The sequence below is a fragment of the Schistocerca piceifrons genome, chromosome 7 (genome assembly GCF_021461385.2).
Source record: "Schistocerca piceifrons isolate TAMUIC-IGC-003096 chromosome 7, iqSchPice1.1, whole genome shotgun sequence".
In the NCBI taxonomy this organism is placed as follows: domain Eukaryota; kingdom Metazoa; phylum Arthropoda; class Insecta; order Orthoptera; family Acrididae; genus Schistocerca; species Schistocerca piceifrons.
This window is the reverse complement of record NC_060144.1, coordinates 454665244-454687892: the sequence shown is the minus strand read 5'-3', so window position 1 is coordinate 454687892 and position 22649 is coordinate 454665244. Positions and strand designations below refer to the sequence as shown.

Here is a 22649-nt window from a genome sequence, read left to right as displayed (position 1 = left end):
ATTGCCTCACTTTCTCCAATATTTCTACGGACTCCAAACTGATCTTCCCCGAGGTCGGCTTCTATCAGTTTTTCCATTCGTCTGTAAAGAATTCGCGTTAGTATTTTGCAGCCGTGAGTTATTAAACTGATAGTTCGGTAATTTTCACATCTACCAACACCTGCTTTCTTTAGGATAGGAATTATTATATTCTTCTTGAAGTCTGAGGGTATTTCGCCTGTCTCATAAGTCTTGCTCACCAGATGGTAGAGTTTTGTAAGGACTGGCTCTCCCACGGCTGTCAGTAGTTCTGGTGGAATGTTGTCTACTCCGGGGGCCTTGTTTCGACTCAAGTCCTTCAGTGCTCTGTCAGACTCTTCACGCAGTATCATATCTCCCATTTCATCTTCATCTACATCCTCTTCCATTTCCATAATATTGTCCTCAAGTACATCGGTCTTGTATAGATCCTCAATATACTCCTTCCACCTTTCTGCTTTCCCTTCTTTGCTTAGATCTGGTTTTCGACCTGAGATCTTGATATACATACAAGTGTTTCTCTTTTCTCCAAAGGTCTCTTTAATTTTCCTGTAGGCAGTATTTATCTTACCCCTAGTGAGATAAGCCTCAACATCCTTACATCTGTCCTCTAGCCATCCCTGTTTAGCCATTTTGCACTTCCTGTCGATCTCATTTTTGAGACGTTTGTATTCCTTTTTGCCTGATTCATTTACTGCATTTTTATATTTTCTCCTTTCATCAATTAAATTCAATACTTCTTCTGTTACCCAAGGGTTTCTACTACCCCTCGTCTTTTTACCTATTTGATCCTCTGCTGCCTTCTCTATGTCATCCCTCAAAGCTACCCACTCTTCTTCTGCTGTATTTCTTTCCTCCATTTCTGTCAATTGTTCCCTTATGCTCTCCCTGAGACTCTGTACAGCCTCTGGTTCTTTCAGTTTATCCAGGTCCCATCTCCGTAATTTCCCACCTTTTTGCAGTTTCTTCAATTTTAATCTACAGTTCATAACCAACAGATTGTGGTCAGAGTCCACATCTGCCCCTGGAAATGTCTTACAATTTGAAACCTGGTTCCTAAATCTCTGTCTTACCATTATATAATCTATCTGATACCTTCTAGTATCTCCAGGATTTTTCCATGTATACAACCTTCTTTTATGATTCTTGAACCAAGTGTTAGCTATGATTAAGTTATGCTCTGGGCAAAATTCTACCAGGCGGCTTCCTCTTTCATTTCTTACCCCCAACTCATATTCACCTACTATGTTTCCTTCTCTCCCTTTTCCTACTCTCGCATTCCAGTCACGTATGACTATTAAATTTTCGTCTCCCTTCACTTCCTGAATAATTTCTTTTATCTCATCGTACATTTCATCAATTTCTTCATCTGCAGAGCTAGTTGGCATATAATCTTGTACTACTGTCGTAGGCGAGGGCTTCGTGTCTATCTTGGCCACAATAATGCGTTCACTATGCTGTTTGTAGTAGCTTACCCGTACTCCTATTTTTTTATTCATTATTAAACCTACTCCTGCATTACCCCTATTTGATTTTGTATTTATAACCCTGTATTCACCCGACCAAAAGTCTTGTTCCTCCTGCCAACGAACTTCACTAATTCCCACTATACCTAATTTTAACCTATCCATTTCCCTTTTTAAATTTTCTAACCTAGCTGCCCGATTAGGGGATCTGACATTCCACGCTCCGATCCGTAGAACGCCAGTTTTCTTTCTCCTGATAACGACGTCCTCTTGAGTAGTCCCTGCCCGGAGATCCGAATGGGTGACTATTTTACCTCCGGAATATTTTACCCAAGAGGATGCCATCATCACTTAATCATACAGTAAAGCAGCATGCCCTCGGGAAAAATTACGGCTGTAGTTTCCCCTTGCTATCAGCCTTTCACAGTAGCAGAACAGCACGGCCACTTTGGTTAGTGTTACAAGGCCAGATCAGTCAATCATCCAGACTGTTGCCCCTGCAACTACTGAAAAGGCTGCTGCCCCTCTTCAGGAACCACACGTTTGTCTGGTCTCTCAACAGATACCCCTCCGTTGTGGGTGCACCTACGGTACGGCTATCTGTATCGCTGAGGCACGCAAGCCTCCCCACCAACGGCAAGGTCCATGGTTCATGTGGGGGATGAGTGGGGTAAATATTTGAAATGAGACTCAAGTTTTCTTTGAACTGTTCAGCGACTGTATCTTCTGAGTCGGGGGTCGGAAAAACGATCCAATTAACAGTTTAGTCCGATTGTCAGGTATAGCCTCTACCCATACTATTTCGCAGGAACTATCTACTTCAATTTCACTAAAAGGCAAACTACTTTTGACTGCAATAAAATACTCCACCACCAACTGTAGTAATCTATCCTTTCTGAACACTGTTAGATCGTTTAAAAAAATTTCGGCTGAATTTATTTACGGCTTTAGCCAGCTTTGTGTACCTATAACTATTTGAGCTTCAGTGCTTTCTTTTGGACTTGGAGCTCTTGTTCTTTCCCAGCACAGCTACGACAATTTACAACTACAATAGCGATCTTTTCTACAACTATCTTTTTGTGTTTTACCTGTCCCCTTTTAGACGGACGTCCTTTCTGTTTTTCCCTGAGACCCTCTAACCTAAAAAACCTCCCAGTCCCTTCCACGCAGCCCCCGCTACATGTGGGGCTGCCTCCTGTGTGTAGTGGACTCCTGATTTATTAAGCGGGATCCGGAAACCCACCACCCAATGGCGCAAGTCAAGGAATCTGCAGCCTACACAGTCACAGAACCGCCTGAGCCTCTGATTCAGGCCCTCCACTCGGCTCTGCACCAAATGCCCACAGCCGGTTCTAACGACCATGCTACTTACTTACTAAACTATCTCGACGATGCCTAGCGCTTACTAAACTATCGGCCAATAACAATTTATCTTTTCAAGGCAATCTAAACGAAATCTACAATTTTAAAAAATGCGCACCTGGTGCTTAATGAACCATCTGTCAATAACAATTTATCTTTTCAAAACAATTTGAATAATATGTGCAATTTTAGAAAAACGCGCGTCTTATGCTTACCAAACTCTGTTAATAGCCATCCAGTTAACATCTATAATTAAGAAACATGCGCCAACACGCTCACTAAGTCTTTAACTGATAGCAGTTTATGTTACAGGATATTTAAGATCAAAACGCGCCACTGCGCTCAACAAATGATTAATTTGATACCAACAGGTCAGTGTGAAGTGAGCTCCGAATTTAAATGTTAACAACTATCAGAATAAAGCCAGATTTGTTTAAGAAAGTAAGATACATACAATAAGTTACTACTGTTTCACAGCAGACCGACATGAGAGGGCTCGGCCTTTTCTGACACTGGTACGTCGGACGGTCGGTCGCTAAGAGAGTGGCGCCAGACCCGTGGCCGACCAGGGCAGCGGAAAAAAAACTGGACAGAGCTCTCGCCCGTTAACTGGAGAGATGACACAGGCCAACGGATGGACTGAACTATGACAGACTAAAATTCAAAATTATCAAATTATTGTTAAACATAAGGATGAATAATTACAAGTGGGTAACAAACTAATTCCACATAGGGGAATTGAGAATGGCTTTGCTACATTGGTCTGCATAAACAGTGTTGATACATATCGCATTGGCTTTGAATTTAAGCTACAAGATACTGGGAACCAAACTACAAGTCAGGCAGTCAATATTATTCCCGGAACATCAATAACGATCACCAAACTCTAGGTAGGATATTAGTATTATAAAGGGACAGTGATCTGTTTAACAGTTATGACTATATAACATTTTGACTACCACAAATTATATTGTATATATATATATATATATATATATATATATATATATATATATATATATATATATATATATTGCACGTGTCTTGTCTTGCTGGTCGTTGCACCACAGTATGGAAGGAATACATCACCGATTCACGAGGCGTCTTTCGTCGATGGCACCTGAAAGTTTTTGCGGTTTCTCCCTTCCTGTAACCATTTCCCCTGAACGTGCACTTCAGACGCTGAAATTGAGTCTTTAGATGGGCGTCGTCAGAAATAATCTTCCCCCTTTGAACTAATATGTCCAGGACCACCTTCTTGTGTGTATGTTGGTGGAAACTGTTGGCGTTTAAGTACCAGTCAGTCTAAGTAGATTTCCTGTGCGCTGAGTGGCTTCAATTTCATTGAAGCATGCCACCGCGAAAGACTCCAGTGTCACTGGCCGAGTATTAAAAGAGAGGTACACACTAAGCAGGACTTGGGGACAAGCTTTGAACATCGAGCACAATCAAAGACGGAGGACTGACGCTTGTAGAGAGGCGGGAGCAGTAGTTTCAAATGTGGCGCCAGTTTGTACCCCTGCTGTGTTAAAATAGTTTCTGTTTATTCTAATTTCGACCGCTTCTTTTATAATGGAGGTGCTATGAACTGCCCAACTTGTCTTCCGCGCATGTGCCACTTCGGCCGCCCTGAAAGGTTCCAAACGCTGCCTTTGCATCTACATACACACATTAAAGAAAATTTGCATCACCTCGGTTCCGAGAGTTCCAGAACCTGTACAGAAAATTGTAATATAGATAATCATAAACATCATTCACTCCGTTTTTATTGCTCATGAAAACCACACATTGCGTATTGTACCACCATACAGCGAGACCTTCAGAGGTGGTGGTCGAGATTGCTGTACACGCCGGTACCTCTAATACCCAGGTCCTCTTGCATTGATGCATGCCTGTATTCGTCGTGGCATACTATCCATTGTTTTATTTAGCATATGGCTCATAACATCACAGTAAAAATTACAGAAACAACACGATTAAAAAAAAGAATCACATATGTATAAACAGAGCTATAAATAACAGTTTGTATATAAGGACACCATCAACTGTAAATTTACACTCACAGAAGAGCAATCACAAACAAACGTCCAGCTTAGATAATATATAGTCGATTGCCTCTTGGGTCGCCATTAGGAAATCCTGTGGGTCACCCTCATATGCCCTTAGTGGGCATTCCTGCACGATTTGTTTGACCGTCTGTCTCTCAGCGCCACAGTCGCAAGCGGCCGAAGGAAGTTTACCCCATCTGTGTAAGGAGTCGGCGCATCTCCCGCAGTTGGTTCTGATGCGGTTAAGAGTTGACCAAACTTTGCGAGGGCAACCAAATCGTTTTGGTTTACTAAAGATGCATGGCATACTGTCGCAGATTAGTGCTGTTCAGCTCTCCCATTCCTCTTTCCATCGGTCATTTATTTTAAAGTTGGTTTGGTGCAGCGCCTGTGCGGTCTTTAGTGGAGGATGCCTAGACAGGAGTCGGTTTCCTTGGATTTCGTGAGTATCTTCATGGATTTGTAATTGAGGGTCGGTCATGATTTTTTGAAATTCTCTAACCAGAGCGTGTTCTCGGCGCAGATTAGGGGGCGCTATGTTACTGAGAACGGGCAGCCACACTGTATGAGTTGGCCTGATTGTGCCTGATATAATACGCATTGTTGCATTAAGCTGGCTACCTACCATGTGTGTGTGTTTGCTGTTGAGCCACACTGGGGCACAGTATTCTGCCACTGGATACACCAAGCCAAGTGCGGATGTTCTTAAGGTAGATGCTGTGGAGCCCCAAGTGGTGCCACAGAGCTTCTCCGATATGTTGTTGCGTGTTTTAAGTTTCGCTGCAGTTTCCGTCAGGTGTTGTTTGACTGTTAGTGTCCTATCTAGGGCAACCCCAAGGTACTTTGGGTGTTTGTTATGCTTTAATGTTTCCCGGTCTATATATACATGTAGTAGTTCTCTGTTGGCCATTTTGTTGTTGAAATGGAAGGCAGATACTTCCGTCTTTGTAGCACTAGGTTGTAGCCTCCACTTTCTAAAGTACTCGGTGAGAATCCCTAGGTCGCTCGTAAGGAAACCTTCGGCAGTTTCTAAGTTTCTGTGGGCTGTTGCCAGAGCCCAGTCATCACCATAACATAATTTGCGCGATCTGGTTGCAGGCATGTCAGCGATGTAAAGGCTGAAAAGAAGGGGCGCAAGGACAGAGCCTTGTGGGAGTCCATTATTGAGTTTCATCTGTTTACTTCTCTCATCCCCCATTATTACTTGGAAGGTTCTATTTGACAACATATCGTCAATGAGGTTGGTTATCGTCTTGCAGGGGACGGCACAGATTAATTTGTACATGAGTCCCTGTTTCCAAACTGTATCATAGGCTGCTGTTAGGTCTATGAATGCTGCAGCTACTTTATGTTTCTTCTGCAACCCCGCCTCTATATATGTTGTCAGTGATAGGACTTGATCTATACAGCAGCGATAGGGACGGAATCCTGCTTGTTAGATAGGGATTTTTTTTAGTATAGTTTGGCCTATTCTGTTGAGGAGCAGTCTTTCTAGTAATTTATAGACCATACTGAGAAGGGCAATGGGGCGGTAACTCTCTGGTCTATCGCCTGGTATACCAGGTTTCAGGACTGGGCTGATCTTTGCTCGTTTAAGTGAGGGAGGAATGTTACCCACTTGGAGAATGTACGTAAAGAATTTAGCCAGCCACTATTTTGTGTAGGCTCCGACATGTATGAGGAACTCAGGGTGGATACCATCGAAACCTGGAGCTTTGCCTGGTTTAAACTTCTTCAGGGCATTGGTAACCTCCTCGATACCAATATCTGATGAATATTCTGAGTCCATTGCACGGGTCTTTTTTAATGTTTTTAAGTCCTTCTTCACTTTTGTTGTGTGCTTTCTATCTCGTGGGGCTCTAGACGCAGAAACTATGCGGGATGCAACCTTGTTGGGAGATACTTCGTCCTTTCTATGTTCATGTGGATTTGCGCCTCCAAGTTTACGCAGTAGAGACCAGGTTTGTCGGCTTGACTTTGAAAAGTCTAGATTTTCAACAGTATTCTCCCATTTTTGCCGTATGTAATAGTTCATCCGCTATTTCCCGGTCCCCATTCTTGAGGAACTCCGCGTACAGGTCATCGCATGTTCCAGTCCAACCAGGAATGTATTTTTTGCGGTACCCTCTTGGGATCACTGTTTACGTAGAGGTAATGACCGCTCCCACAAACATCTCATAGCTCTTGCTGGTTGGAGGGGTCCAGCTCAAGGTATAATCAAGTTGTTCACAGAATTTTGTCCAGTCAGCTTTTGTAAAATTCCACCTTGGTCGACGGTAAGACCTCGTTATCGGGATGGATATACCGATATTAATAAGCACAGGGCGGTGCTGGCTATGAGGGAAGTCCGTCAGGACCCTTCTAGAGGCTGTCAGTGGTTTATCGTTTGTATCCCTCGAAACAAAGCACAGATCCGGGTTATAGTCGCAGTTCCAAGCGGCTGGTCTGAATGTTCCTCGGTCCTTGGCATCAAAGACCAGATATGTACTTTGTTCCTCGGACCAATCGACCAGCATGTGTCCATTGCTATGATTCGTACTGTATTTCCACATTTCGTAGTGACTATTATAGTCCCCAACGTATACGCTTGGGTGTGGGTGGATCTTTATCACTTCAGCTGGCCATGTAGTAGCAGCAGGTTTATAGATCTTAGTTACTGTAACTTCTCCTATTTTGATGACAACTTCATGGATATCATTTGCAATGGAGGCTTCAGCTAGAAAGGCGTCCTCTATGTCCCCACGCACATATGCCGCAACGCCATAGTGTCTGTCATACATGGCTCCAAGTAGATCATATCCCAGTATCCTTCCTCTAGCTTCAAGTTGGGCTCTATTTTCAGCATGAGTTTCCTATATGGCTACCAGGTCAATGTCGTTATCGTGTAAAATTCTCTGCAATACTTGACATTTTGTTCTGCATATGCCCTCAGTGTTGAAATGGCAGATTCGGATGCATGGTCTGAGATCCTTAGTCAGTTGGTCCCTAAGAGTACCGTTGTATGTATCTTGCATAGCGCTTTGTCTGTCGTTCTGTTTCACTGTGATGTGGGGCAGGAATTCTTTGTTCGGTCTGCCGCCAGTTGTGTTAGTTCATTTAGCGTTACCCAAGATGCACCACGTGGAGGCGAACTAACTTTACACACATTGCATATTGTACCACCATACAGCGATCCCTTCAGAGGTGGTGGTCGAGATTGCTGTACACGCCGGTAAACATCATTTCCTCCATTTTTACTGCTCATGAAAACCACACATTGCGTACTGTACCACCATACAGTGAGACCTTCAGAGGTGGTGATCGAGATTGCTGTACAAGTCGGTACCTCTAATACCCAGGTCCTCTTGCACTAATGCATGCCTGTATTCGTCGTGGCATACTATCCACAAGTTCATCAAGGCACTGTTGATCCAGATTGTCCCACTCCTCAACGGCGATTCGGCGTAGATCCCTCAGAGTGATTGGTGGGTCACCTCGCTCAAAAACAGCCCTTTTCAATCTATACCAGGCATGTTCGAGAGGGTTCATGTCTGGAGAACATGCTGGCCACTCTAGTCGAGCGCTGTCGTTATCCTAAGGGAAGTCATTCACTATATGTGCACGATGGGGGTGCGAATTGTCGTCCAGGAAGTCGAATGTCTCGCCAATATGCTGCCGATATGGTTGCACTGTCGGTTGGAGGATGGCATCCACGTATCGTACAGCTGTTACGGCGCCTTCTAGGACCACCAGCGGCGTACGTCGGCCCCACATAATGCCACCCCAAACAGCAGTGAACTTCCACCTTGCTGCACTCGCTGGACAGTGTGTCTAAGGCGTTCAGACTGACCGGGTTGCCTGCAAACACTTCTATGCCGATTGTCTGTTTGAAGGCACATGCGACACTCGTCGGTGAAAAGGACGTGATGCCAATCCTGAGCGGTCCATTCGGCATGTTGTTGGGCCCATCTGTACTGCGCTGCGCGGTGTCGTGGTTGCAAAGATGGACCTCGCCATGGACGTCGAGAGTGAAGGTGCGCATCATGCAGCCTATTGCGCACTATTTGAGTGGTAATATGACGTCCTCTGGCTGCACGAAATGCATTATGAAACAAGGTGGCGTTGCTGTCAGGGTTCCTCCGAGCCATAATCCATAGGTAGCCGTCATCCACTGCAGTAGTAGCCCTTGGGCAGCCTGTGCGAGGCATGTCCTCGACAGTTCCTGTCTCTCTGTATCTCCTCGTTGGTTCACTCCGAGACGCCTGGACACTTCCCTTGTTGAGAACCCTTCCTGGCACAAAGTAACAATGTGGACGCGATCAGACCGCGGTATTGACTGTCTAGGCATGGCTGAACGACAGACAACACGAGCCGTGTACCTCCTTCCTTGTGGAATGACTGGAACTGATCGGCGGTCGGACCCCCTCCGTCTAAAAGGCGCTGTTCATGCATGGTTGTTTACATCTTTGGGCTGGTTTAGTGACATCTCTGAACAGTCGAAGGGACTGTGTCTGTGATACAATATCCACAGTCAACATCTATCTTCAGTAGTTGTGGGAACCAGGGTGATGCAAAACTTTTTTTGGTGTGTGTAAGTACAACACTTTGCCAGGCCCTGTAGCCAGTGATTCTAACTTCTGCTGGCGATGGCTAAGAGAGCTATGAAAAGCTCGAGAATTTTGTTTGACTCAGATAGTAAACCGAAAAGATTTTATTGAAGCATGCCACCGCGAAAGACTCCAATGTCACTGGTTGAGTTATCTACTAGTTGTTCAGTTTGGACTGATGTTGGAGAGATTATTTTAAATCAGGCTCTGTTAACGATAAACACTTCGACACTGAGTGTTGACTGTCTGATGATCACTAGTTGATAGATGCTGGCCAATAATTACAGCTATTTACATTATGCGACAAGTGAAGACGTGCGGCCGCTTTTATCCCTGAACGATGGAATAGTCTTTAACTCCAGTCTATTTGGCGGATGAAGAAAGTAGGTCCAGGTATGAGGCACTTCTGTGGCGTCTGATATAACAATCGGCAGATGGAGTGGACAATTTGGAAGTCTTGTGGTGGAAGCATAATGTAGTTCTTGTTATGGGCGCCTATCTATGCGGCAATTGACCATACTAATGTGGAGCCACGCTAGAGACTGTCTGGCTTGTGACGCCTTCTGTAGGTATAGCTGCATTTAACCGTGAACACAGCACTATAGTCCACATTTCATATCTACATAAAGCTTTATTCCACATATACAATTTCAGGAACATTTTCCTCTTTTCAATTTAGTATCTGACACTGGAAGAGCTCTTACGTTGAAAAGACACGCGTGATTCTATTTATACCAGTGCTTGGTGTCTTTTTTAATTTAAAATTCTGTATTCGTGTGTCTCCTGTAATTCCAGTACATAAGAGAAGAAGTAGGTGTGCCAGTCCCACTCCTTCTCACCCACATCCAACACCTTCGCATATCCTACACTATTCGCAAACTAGATTACAATAACCCTATTGTTTCCTCTCTGATCACCAACTCTGGTGTGCTGCTGCTCCTTTACAAATACATCCCAACGCCTCTAGCCCTATCTGCATTGCATATCTTACCCCAACGAGACTTCAAATGACTACCTCTCCCAGATAATGAGACCGCCCCGATATTTGTCTGCCCTATCAGCTATAACTGTTCCCCACTTTTCTCACTCCACATCAGGGATCCTCCCTTATTTTCTCTCTCCATCTCTCCCCACTCATTTCCTCTTGATGCCACTGCCCTGCTCCCACACAAAACTCCTCATATTCTGTCTACCCACTAACCGTCCCACCATGTATCCTCATCTCCACAGATTTCTACGTGACTGACTCCTAAATTTTTCTACCTACGCCACTCAAGCCTATAGAACACATTCTCTCTTCCCCAAGTCCTTTTCTCCCAGTGCAGGTCCTTCAACTTTTAAATGAAAGTGCAGTACTGTTTCTTTGAAGTCTATGAACTTTTCTGCGATGTGTTCTAAAAGCTATATATTTTTGTTTTTTATCTTTTAGTCTTTTCATTTTAATAAGAAAAAACAACTATCTTAATGTTTTTTATGTAGACATCAACAAAATTCATACTTTTTAAAACATTCTGTAAACTATTCACAGTTTAATAATATTTGTTTTTCGTCCTTGTTATATTTGTTAATCCCCTTGGCTGAAGAGCGGTATGCTGTACAACACACTCGTCCGCTCGTTTGGGGTTATGGGGATGAAATAACAATAAAGAGAAAAAGCAATTGTGCAACTTTGCATTATCTTTTTGTTGTCTTTTAATATTCAGTCCGCGGCTAAGTAACTGTATTCGATTACTTCCGTTGTTTATAAACTTCTAAATGGGTTTTACTTTATTTCATGAAAATGTTCAAGTGTGTGGGAATCCCTAAGGGACCAACCTGCTGAGGTCATCAAAAGAATGGTTCAAATGGCTCTGAGCACTATGAGACTTAACAGGTGAGGTCATCAGTCCCCTAGAACTTAGAACTACCTAAACCTAACTAACCTAAGGACAGCACACACATCCATGCCCGAGGCAGGATTCGAACTTGCGACCGTAGCAGTCGCGCGGTTCCAGACAGTAGCGCCTAGAACCGCTCGGCCACTCCGGCCGGCTGAGGTCATCGGTCACTGGACACACACTCTACTTAAACTAATTTATGCTAACAACAACAAACACACACACACACACACACACACACACACACACACACACACACACACACACACATGACCGAGGGCGGACTCGTACCTCCGGCGGGAGGGGCCGCGCAGTCCGTGACATGGCACCTCTAACCTCGCGGCCACACTGCGCATCACTTCATTTGATGAGCTGATCATATACACACTCCTGTACATTCTTCCAGAAATACACTCCTGGAAATTGAAATAAGAACACCGTGAATTCATTGTCCCAGGAAGGGGAAACTTTATTGACACATTCCTGGGGTCAGATACATCACATGATCACACTGACAGAACCACAGGCACATAGACACAGGCAACAGAGCATGCACAATGTCGGAACTAGTACAGTGTATATCCACCTTTCGCAGCAATGCAGGCTGCTATTCTCCCATGGAGACGATCGTAGAGATGCTGGATGTAGTCCTGTGGAACGGCTTGCCATGCCATTTCCACCTGGCGCCTCAGTTGGACCAGCGTTCGTGCTGGACGTGCAGACCGCGTGAGACGACGCTTCATCCAGTCCCAAACATGCTCAATGGGGGACAGATCCGGAGATCTTGCTGGCCAGGGTAGTTGACTTACACCTTCTAGAGCACGTTGGGTGGCACGGGATACATGCGGACGTGCATTGTCCTGTTGGAACAGCAAGTTCCCTTGCTGGTCTAGGAATGGTAGAACGATGGGTTCGATGACGGTTTGGATGTACCGTGCACTATTCAGTGTCCCCTCGACGATCACCAGTGGTGTACGGCCAGTGTAGGAGATCGCTCCCCACACCATAATGCCGGGTGTTGGCCCTGTGTGCCTCGGTCGTATGCAGTCCTGATTGTGGCGCTCACCTGCACGGCGACAAACACGCATACGACCATCATTGGCACCAAGGCAGAAGCGACTCTCATCGCTGAAGACGACACGTCTCCATTCGTCCCTCCATTCACGCCTGTCGCGACACCACTGGAGGCGGGCTGCACGATGTTGGGGCGTGAGCGGAAGACGGCCTAACGGTGTGCGGGACCGTAGCCCAGCTTCATGGAGACGGTTGCGAATGGTCCTCGCCGATACCCCAGGAGCAACAGTGTCCCTAATTTGCTGGGAAGTGCGGTGCGGTCCCCTACGGCACTGCGTAGGATCCTACGGTCTTGGCGTGCATCCGTGCGTCGCTGCGGTCCGGTCCCAGGTCGACGGGCACGTGCACCTTCCGCCGACCACTGGCGACAACATCGATGTACTGTGGAGACCTCACGCCCCACGTGTTGAGCAATTCGGCGGTACGTCCACCCGGCCTCCCGCATGCCCACTATACGCCCTCGCTCAAAGTCCGTCAGCTGCACATACGGTTCACGTCCACGCTGTCGCGGCATGCTACCAGTGTTAAAGACTGCGATGGAGCTCCGTATGCCACGGCAAACTGGCTGACACTGACGGCGGCGGTGCACAAATGTTGCGCAGCTAGCGCCATTCGACGGCCAACACCGCGGTTCCTGGTGTGTCCGCTGTGCCGTGCGTGTGATCATTGCTTGTACAGCCCTCTCGCAGTGTCCGGAGCAAGTATGGTGGGTCTGACACACCGGTGTCAATGTGTTCTTTTTTCCATTTCCAGGAGTGTACTTGCACTGTATCGGACAGTTATTGTCTGCGGAGATGGTTTTGTTGCTAAGCTGATTAATGTTTATTTTATTTATTAATTAAAATGATCGTGCTTGAATGTGGCATTTGAAATTAATGACAAATAAAAGGCTTATATGTGCCACCTGCAGACGTATTGATAAAGCACATTACATTCGATTTATTTCCATAAAATACGTCTTTTTTGGGCCATAGTTAGATTCTGACGCAGATAATATCTTTCCGAAACACATTGCATTTAAAATCCTTGCTGCTGATCTCTGCTGGGATCTTCTTCACAATCTTGTGGTGCCCACAGCTGACTGAACACAGAAGATTTTACCTTCAGTATTTCTCTTGTGTTAATAATTATCACAGGGCGCAGTTTTTCTGCCTTTAAATTATTATATTAAGACATACGGAACATTGACAGGTGGACTGTTACTGCAGTGTTTCAGTGCATGTCACTATGAGATGGCTATCTGCAATGAGGCAATGAATGTCATGGGATAGCAATATGCACGTATGCAGATGGCGATAGTACAGCGTACACTAGGTGTAAAAGCACAGTGCATGGGTTGAACTGTCATCTGTGAAAAGGTTTCCAATGTGATTATGGCCACACGACGGCAGATTTTGAACGCGGAATGGTAGTTGGAGCTAGAAGCATGGGACATCCCGTTTCCGAAATCGTTAGGGAATTCCATACGCCGAGATCCACAGTGCCAAGACTGTGTCGAGAGCACCAAATTTCAGGCATTACCTCTCACCACACACAGTGGCCGACAGCCTTCACTTAACGACCGAGAGTAAAGGCTTTTGCGTAGAGTTGTCAGTGCTAACACGCAAGCAGCACTGCGTAAAATAACTGCAGAAGTCAATGTTGGACGTACGACTAACGTATTCATTAGATCAGCGCGGCGAAATTAGGCGTTAATGGCTATGGCAGCAGACGACCGACGCCAGTGTCTTACCTACGACATCCCCTGCGGTGCCTTTCCTGGAAACGTGTCCATATCGGCTGGATTGTGGCCTGGTCAGATTAGTACTGATTTGAGTTGGTGAGAGTTCACGGCAGGGTTCGAGTGTGGCGCAGACTCCCGGAAGCCATAGATACAGGTTGTCAGCATGGCCCTGTGCATGCTTGTGTTGAATCCATAATGGTGTAGGCTGTGTTTTCATGGAATTCACTGGATCCTCTTGTCCAACTGAACCGATCATTAACTGGAAATGGTTATTTTCGGCTACTCGGAGACCATTTGCATCTATACAACGATGGAATTTTTAACGATGACAATGCGCCTTATCATTGGGTATACTGCTATCCGAACTGTATGATGTTATTGTCAATGTTCGTGTAGCACAAGAAATAATTAAGATGACTTATTCTCAGTATCAATGGTAAATGCAGTTGTAAATGCAGAATACTCAATTCTACTAACACGTAATGATGTTCTCTGATATGAAAGCTTGCAAATTAGAAAGTGCAACACCATAAAGCCACCTTAATGGAGCTTTGCTATTTTCAATAAAAAGAAATGTACTTTTCTTGTGCGCCTTGGCCCCAGACACTTTAGTTTTCTGAGGACCTGTCGTTATTAGAATATTCATGTTTCAGGTTTGCAGACGCGCAGTGCCACTCTACAACACAAGTTGAATTGCTGAGTTACAGTGCACCAAAATCTTGACGATTTCGTGGAAGGCTTTGATTGTTTTGCGAGTAATGTTAATTTCTTTTCAGCTGCGAGTTTAAGCAGTCTAGCATGTTTGTCTTTAACGTATTAGACATGAAATGTAGCAAAGCTAAATGTCGTGCACATTAAAATCCGACCAGCTTCATTGTTCTGTTAATGAGAAGAGACTGGGCTTTCTGTAAGGTTCGCATTGAAATCTTGTTATAGCACTGATTAAAATTCTTTGAAAGCTATTTCCTATTTACATCTGAATTGCAGTTATTTTTTACGTAGTGAATCGTGTGAGGCGTGATCCGTGCTGACTGGTCCAGGCTAACACAAAAACTGTTTCTGCAATGAAATATTAATTCACTTTGAAGTGAAACACTTAATCAGACAATTATCAACGAGTGTGTTCCTATTTTTAAGCCGTGTGTCGTAATAAAAAAACTTAAAATTATATTCTCTCCCGTAATGGCGTCTTTGAAACATAATCAGCTCAGTATATGAAAACCGCAAATTATTTAGTAATAACTATGGGATGCCTTTCCCTACACTATTGAAAGGAAAACACAACTTTACTCATTTATAGCACTACTTATTATTATCACAAGAATGCTTTTTATTACAGTATTAGTAACAAACATATCATTCTGAAACTTACTGGCTGATTAAAACTGTGTGCCGGACCGAGACTCGAACTCGGGACCTTTGCCTTTCGCGGGCAAGTGCTCTACCAACTGAGCTACCGCGAAAGGCAAAGTTCCCGAGTTCGTGTCCCGGTCCGGAACACAGTTTTAATCCGCCAGGAAGTTTCATATCAGCGCACTATCCGCTGCAGAGTGAAAACATCATTCTGGAAACATCTCCCAGGCTGTGGCTAAGCCATGTCTCCGCTATATCCTTTCTTCCAGGAGTGCTAGTTCTGCAAGGTTTGCAGAAGATGTTCTGTGAAGTTTGGAAGGTAGGAGACAAGGTACTGGCGGAATTGAAGCTGTTAGGACGGGTCGTGAGTCATGCACAGGTAGCTCACATGGTGGAGTACTTGCCCGTGAAAGGCAAAGGTCCCGAGTTCGAGTCTCGGTCCGGCACACACTTCCTCCAGGAAGTTCCATATCAGCGCACACTCCGCTGCAGAGTGAAAATCTCATTCTGGATATATCATTCTCATCACGAATCGTCAATGGCGTCCTTCGACAATCAAGAACAAAACGAAGAGTAGTTAGTTTTGTCTCTTTCTTCCTCATTAGAGAACTATCTATTCATTTTTATCTTTGTTCACAGATTATCCTTGAAATGCATAGTTTTCGTATTAATAATAATTTTCATTGTTCTTTTTCTATATTATTTTACAATATTGCAATAATCACAACACATCGTCTTCATGGCTTTTATCAATATTTTCGTTATAACAATTGTTTTTATATCGTCGCACTGGTTTAGTAAATTTTCACAATAACGTCATGGGGATGGCGCACGGGCCACAATTGTTCGAAACTGGTTTGAGAAATATTGTGACAATTCGAGCGAATGATTGGCCATCCAGATCGCCTGACCTGAATCCCATCGAACATTTGTGGGACATAAATGTCAGTTCGTGCACAAAATCCTGCACCGGTAACACTTCCGCAACTGTGGACCGCTACAGATGCACCATGGCTTCTTAATATTTCTGCAGGGGACTTACAACTACTAGTTGAGTCCATGCTATGGTGAGATGCTGCAATATGCTGGGCAAAAGGAAATCTGACACCGCTGACATGACTAATCAAAACGTAACAACAGTTTTAGAAACAAGGTAAAGGGAACGTGAAACGGCTAAGCGAGATTCAGAAAAACATCTTTCACCTTTAATTTACGCACCTTATTCAAACAAGACCCAATTTTTTTTAATAAGAAAACATTTCCTGTGTTTTAATAAATATGATAGCAGGGTTTAAAGAATTTAAATAAAAAACATGAAGCGTAACTACAGGCGTTACTCAAGCATTTGAGAAAGTTGTAGAAGTGCCCGATTCGTGAAGGAGGTTTTTACTATTTAACGGAAAAAACAACAGGCTTCCTAAAAATGTATTTTCAAATCCCTTAAAACTCCAAAGAGTTCAGAATGTTTAGCGATTAGCAAGCAACAGGAATTGTTTTCTTTTTAAGAAAAGGTATCAACCATTTAAGAAAAACAGCCCTTTAAGGGACACCCACAATGTGTTTCAAGGCAAGTTTCGAATTATGTTTAATTACTTTAAAATATTAAAGTTCAATGATTCCACCACACTCAATAAAACCTTACAATCTCTCTCAATTAAACAAACAGGAAAATTCTTAAGGTGTAACCATTTAAAAAACAACCCTTTGAGAGACAATTTTGCAAATACGTGTAAATTGGTTTATGTGACTCTTGATTCAGTGAGCTGTTTGCGGAGCCGTCGTCCATCGGTTGTCACAGGCCCAACTGTCCTTCCACCCCATCGGAGCGGCGTCGTCTTCTGCAAGGCGTTGCACTCATACCAGCAAACTAGAACACACTGCGGCGTGTGTTAACCGTCGGTTCCATAGCACTTGTCCAAAAGTAGTTTTAATTAATACATGCAGGAGGGGAATATAAGTCCGGTGCGAAACAGCACAGAGCCTTTGTGAAACCACAGTCAATATGAAAGCACCAAACTACCAGGGGCTCAGAACGCAGTGCACAGAAACCAAGGTTCGCAACCCCCATGCAATCGTATCAAATCAAAATGCAGGAGAGACACAGCGGAGACCCAGAAGAAGTGGCAGACAACCGCAAAGGTTAAATCAAACAGCTGCACAACTTAGGTCAACTCTAAAGAAGACAGCAGCTTCCACAGATCAAGGGAGGAGTTTAAGGATTCACACCCATTACCTCAATGATGTCAGGAAGTACTCGACAAGAACATCAGGAGGGTCTTCAGAGTGATTGAATAAACATGAAACAGCTGCCACCAAGGCGACACTATCCAGGCTCATTCTTTCGGGAATTCAGATAAGTCATCAGTCAGAATTTTGTAACTAGGATCAAAATTCGTGCCCGGGATTACAGCATTCAGCCACACCACCGAATGCCGGAGGTTAAAGAAGATCATCAAATAGTGGAAAACGACCAGAGTGGACGATGATCCCCTTCAACCGAACGCAAACACCTGTAGGCGCCTCGTTCTGAAAACCGATGGGGCAGTCGTGTGCCAACTCCTGCAGCCACTTCCGTCCGACCAGAACCGCTCCACCCTACTGCCTTGCATGCGTCACTCCGTACTCCAGATCGTGCCCTCTGGCAGCCATCGTCGCTGAAATCGAGCTTCCGCAGCGTGGCCAGTGCATCCACCAGAAAAGAACAAAGGTGTTTATTCTTTTTTTGTCCGCTTCTGAGATGTTTTTTTCTTGTGGCGGCGCTGGCCTCGCTGCGGAAGCGGGAATTCGAAGGGAGCTGAGCTCCACGTCTCAACGATATTAGGAGGTATCACAAGACATTCGTCACCTCAGTGTAAATCTATTTCTATACTATGCAAGTGACCTTACGGCTTGTGGCGAAGGGTGCTTCTAGTACCACTGTCATTTCCCCCTTCGTTGTTGCATTCGCAAATGAATCCAACCTTATACGGTCCAATATTGATGAGATATACTCAAGAGTAGTTCATTTCCCTCTACGTTGTTCCACTGGCGAACGAATCCAAACTGATAAAGTCCAATATTGATGAGCAACACTCAAAAATTGCTCATTTCTCCACTCGCTGCTCCACTTGCGAATTAATCAACCTGATCAGGTCGAATATTGATGAGTAATATTCTAGAATCGCTCGAATGTTTTGTAAGCAGTTTCTTTGTAGCTGTATTTCGTTCACTGAAATTCAGCCTGAAATTTGCTTTTCCTCCAACTAGTTTAATACGTCATCATTCCATTTTAGTGCGTTCACCAGCGTCAAAGATGGGTTTCCACAGGCTCTGAAAACTTGTACACACATCATACATCTCACTAACATTACCTTCGGAGGCCAGTAAATGTTTACAAATGTGCAATCAGTATTTCTACTGGAGCAGATTTCAAAGGTTAAAAAAATTTAAAAAAGAGGGTTTTCTGTAAGGAAGTAGTCTTGGGAGGAGAATATCCAAGTTTGTACAAAACTCCTTGAGTAGGAAATAACCGGATAAATTGTCAGTTTCACTGCTCACTGACACCACCTGTGATTTGGGCTCTCTGCGGAAAGATCTTGTCAAAGAAGACCTTGTACTGCATCATGGTACTGTGAACAGTTTATGCAGTAATCTCAACTTCACCACTGAAAATAACATCAGGAACATCACTGGAATGTTCCTCACAGATATGTCTAGATTTTGTCACACACTGAGCGAAACAGCGATCCAAGAATGAAAAGTTCTGTCGAAAGTGTAAATCTAGAGCTTCGGAAGTTGCCCAACAGAACTGGACTATCAAACAGATTGTGATTAATGCGCGCCCCTCATATTGTCTCACGACATACGACACGGATTTGATGCGACCCCCAGGAGCACTGAAAGAGGTATGGCATGATACTGTGCATCATATCAAGACCATAGACAACCCACTAGTTGCCTGTCAATCATGACATCTGGCCCCCGACTGGTCAGTGATGACAAAGGCAGAATTTAAGACCAAACAGAGAGAAGGGATTATACAGCCATCCAGTAGTCCATGGTCCTCCCCCTTTCATCTGGTGCCAAAGAAAGACGGTGTATGGCGTCTGTGTGGGGACTACCACGCACTCAGTGCCAGACAGTGCCAAATCGATATCCTTTTCCTCTACCGTGGCATTACAACTATGCATTACTTAGTGTGACGATTTTCAGTGTACTAGATTGTGCTAATGCATATACACAGATACCCATAGTGGAAGAAGACATTCCAACAACTACAATCATTACCTTGTTTGGATTGTTCAAGAGTCTGTGTATGACATATAGCTTTTGAAATGCCACACATGCATGTCATTGGTTTGATGATGCAGTGCTAAAAATACTACCCTTCAGTTTAGCATACTATGATGACATTCTCCTCTTCTCATCAATCGTGGAACAACATGAGCAACACCTAATATATGTCCTGGAATGGCTAAATAAATATGACATGGCACTGAACACAGCCAAGTGTGTTTTTGGGCAGCCACAGATAGATTTTTTAGGGCTCTGAATTTCTTCCAAGGTCTCATTCCCTCTGCCTGAAAAGGTGGAAATCATTTCGCACATCAGAAACCCAAGTACTGCTCGGGACTGACAGTGGTTTATTGGAATGCTGAACATATATTGCACACATCTGCCACACTCAGCAGCAGTACAAGAACCTCTTACCATAGCACTTGCTGGCCCGAAAATCAAGGAGACTTCGCCAATCCAGTGGACTGAAGCCATGTGTCTGTCCTTCGAAGTAGCAAAGCATAGCATTGCGGATGCAGCGCTTCTCGCTCATCCATAATTAGAAGCACTCCCACACTGGTAGTTGACGTGAACCAAATAGCTTTTGGGGCCACCCTACAACAGTTTCATGAGAATGTGTGGCCTTCTACTCCCATAATCTGTTATCATCCCAATAGAAGTGGAGCATTTACGATCTCCTCGCAGTATATAAGGCAATAAAATACTTCTGCCCACAACTGGAAGGGAGTTCACAATTTTTACAGAACACTAGCCACTGACATACGCATTTCAGCAGAATAACAACAACCGCTTACCTCACCAGCCCTGATAACTCGTTTTCATAGCGCAATTCAACATAGATACCAAGTACATATTGGGTACTGACTACATGGTGGACAATTTACTGTCTTGTATCTATGGCGTTTCGAACGACTCAAGCGCAATGAATTTCGCCCAGCTTGCTGAGGAACAAAGTCTGACGAAGAGCTTCAAAACTACCTCAACAATCCATCGACAGTGCTGGAATTGAGGTTAATCGATGTGCTCAGTGCCGACACCAAAATATACTGTGACCTCTCGATTGTAAAATCAAGTCAGTTATTGCTGGACGCGTTTCACAAGCCCACCTTCGACAGGCTGCACGACTGAAGTCATCCTGACGTTAGGTCAACAATTTGCCTAGTATCCCACCGTTTGGTGTACAGAGAATACAAAAATACTGCCATAGATGTGTGTCAAATGCCAACAGGACAAGATCAACCACCACGTATGTGCACCAGTTGCGAACTTTCAGATTACTAACGCGCGATTTGTACCCGTCCACGTCGACTTCATGGTTCCGCTATCTTCTTCCAACAGACGACAACATATTCTTACCACAATCGATCGCCTTACACGCTGGCTGGAAGCAGCTCCACTGGATAAGAAGTCTGCAGAAACATTGGCATCCACCTTTGCTCTGACTATCCACTGCACATAACGACAGATTATGATCGCCACTACCTGTCGCGGACCGCCGTTTTACAACGAGCGGCGGGTACACTTCCTGGTGCACCAATTGGACGGCGCTGCCCTTCCCACATGGCCGGTGGATGTAATGGTGGCGGCCGAGTTTAAGTTTCTCTCGCACTGAAGTGCAGTGTCGAGTTGCGCACTAATGTATAAATATCGATATGGCGCAGCTGTCAATCGGGTTTCCGTATCAGCCGCCAGGGGCGCTGACATCGAAGTTGAATTATTCCGAGCTGTCAGAGAGTTTTATGACTTTTATATGTGTTCGTGTGTTGTTCTTATCTTAGCGATATGAAACAATTTTTAGTTCAGAAACATTTTATTCGTACGATCGTTGTGTATTGTCAAGCCACGAGCTTGCTGTTTCTTTATAGAGAATTCTACTCTGTAGGCGAACGCAATAAAGAGACAGTTCGCATATACAATAATGTCATTTAACGCACTTGCTGGCTACACGAAGACTCGGTCAACGACGATTCTAGCAATACGACCACACTGTGTTAACTTCAGCTCATTAACAACAAGTAGTTTGTATCAGTTTAATGACAATTGATAGTTAATGCATTCTATAATAGCTAATTCTGTCTGTTCACAACTACTTTAGGTCATGTCCCACACCTAATCAGTCTTATTCATGACAGTATTATGGAACACACTATTACCTTTAGTGATTGGCGGAGCATAATTGATAAAAATAATTTAGTGGGGATCGAATAATAACGGAATTTATAAAGAATTGTTTTAATGAATACTTAATCAATTAATCACTTAGTTTGATTCTACATGAGATTGCCTTTTCTCGTTTTTTTGCTCCCTGGTGCAGTTCTGAATTCTAACCTTCGTCACCAGAGAAGTTAATACATCTATGCATTTTCTGCCATCGGAAATTGCCAGCACTATGGGACTCTTTGCCTCTTTTATTCCTTGACCTCGGGTAAGAGCAAGAAGACCGTCAACCTTGAAGTGTGTAGCTGTGTGTAGCAGTATTTGTTTGTAATAAGTATTTTGCTGTGCGTGTGCAGTAGAGTATACTGTGAGATTTTAGTGCAAGAGGAATGAGTGTGCGAGGTGAAGTACTACTCGGTTTTGCATTAATTTGAATCAATAAAAGTGTGTTTCAACTGATACAATGCACATAGCCGTTTCCAAAACTGTGTCAGTTCTGTGCCTCCTCCTTGTGCCCTTCTGTTATGGAGAAAACAGTGAAAGTAAATCACATGAAGATGTACGACAGGAAAGAACCTTCAAATCTTCGCATTCCTCTGGAAACTTGTTAAGCAGATCTAGTTCCCATTCTGTCTTCAGTGATTCAGACTCATACACAGCTGGACTAGAAGCAGGTAACATACTAATTTGGAAATGAACGTGAACTACTT

General features: G+C 44.2%; 1 protein-coding gene across 2 annotated transcripts in view; it reads left to right on the top strand.

The window, feature by feature from the left end:
- Window positions 1-22209: 22209 nt before the first annotated feature.
- The window catches only part of LOC124804638 (stromal interaction molecule homolog), a 140454-nt gene continuing 140014 nt past the window's right edge, over window positions 22210-22649 (top strand). For both annotated transcript variants that reach the window (XM_047264854.1, XM_047264855.1), the window contains exon 1: window positions 22210-22613. In XM_047264854.1, coding sequence (XP_047120810.1) covers window positions 22403-22613 — 211 coding nt within the window. In that variant the 5' untranslated portion in view covers window positions 22210-22402. The remainder of the gene's footprint in view (window positions 22614-22649) is intronic.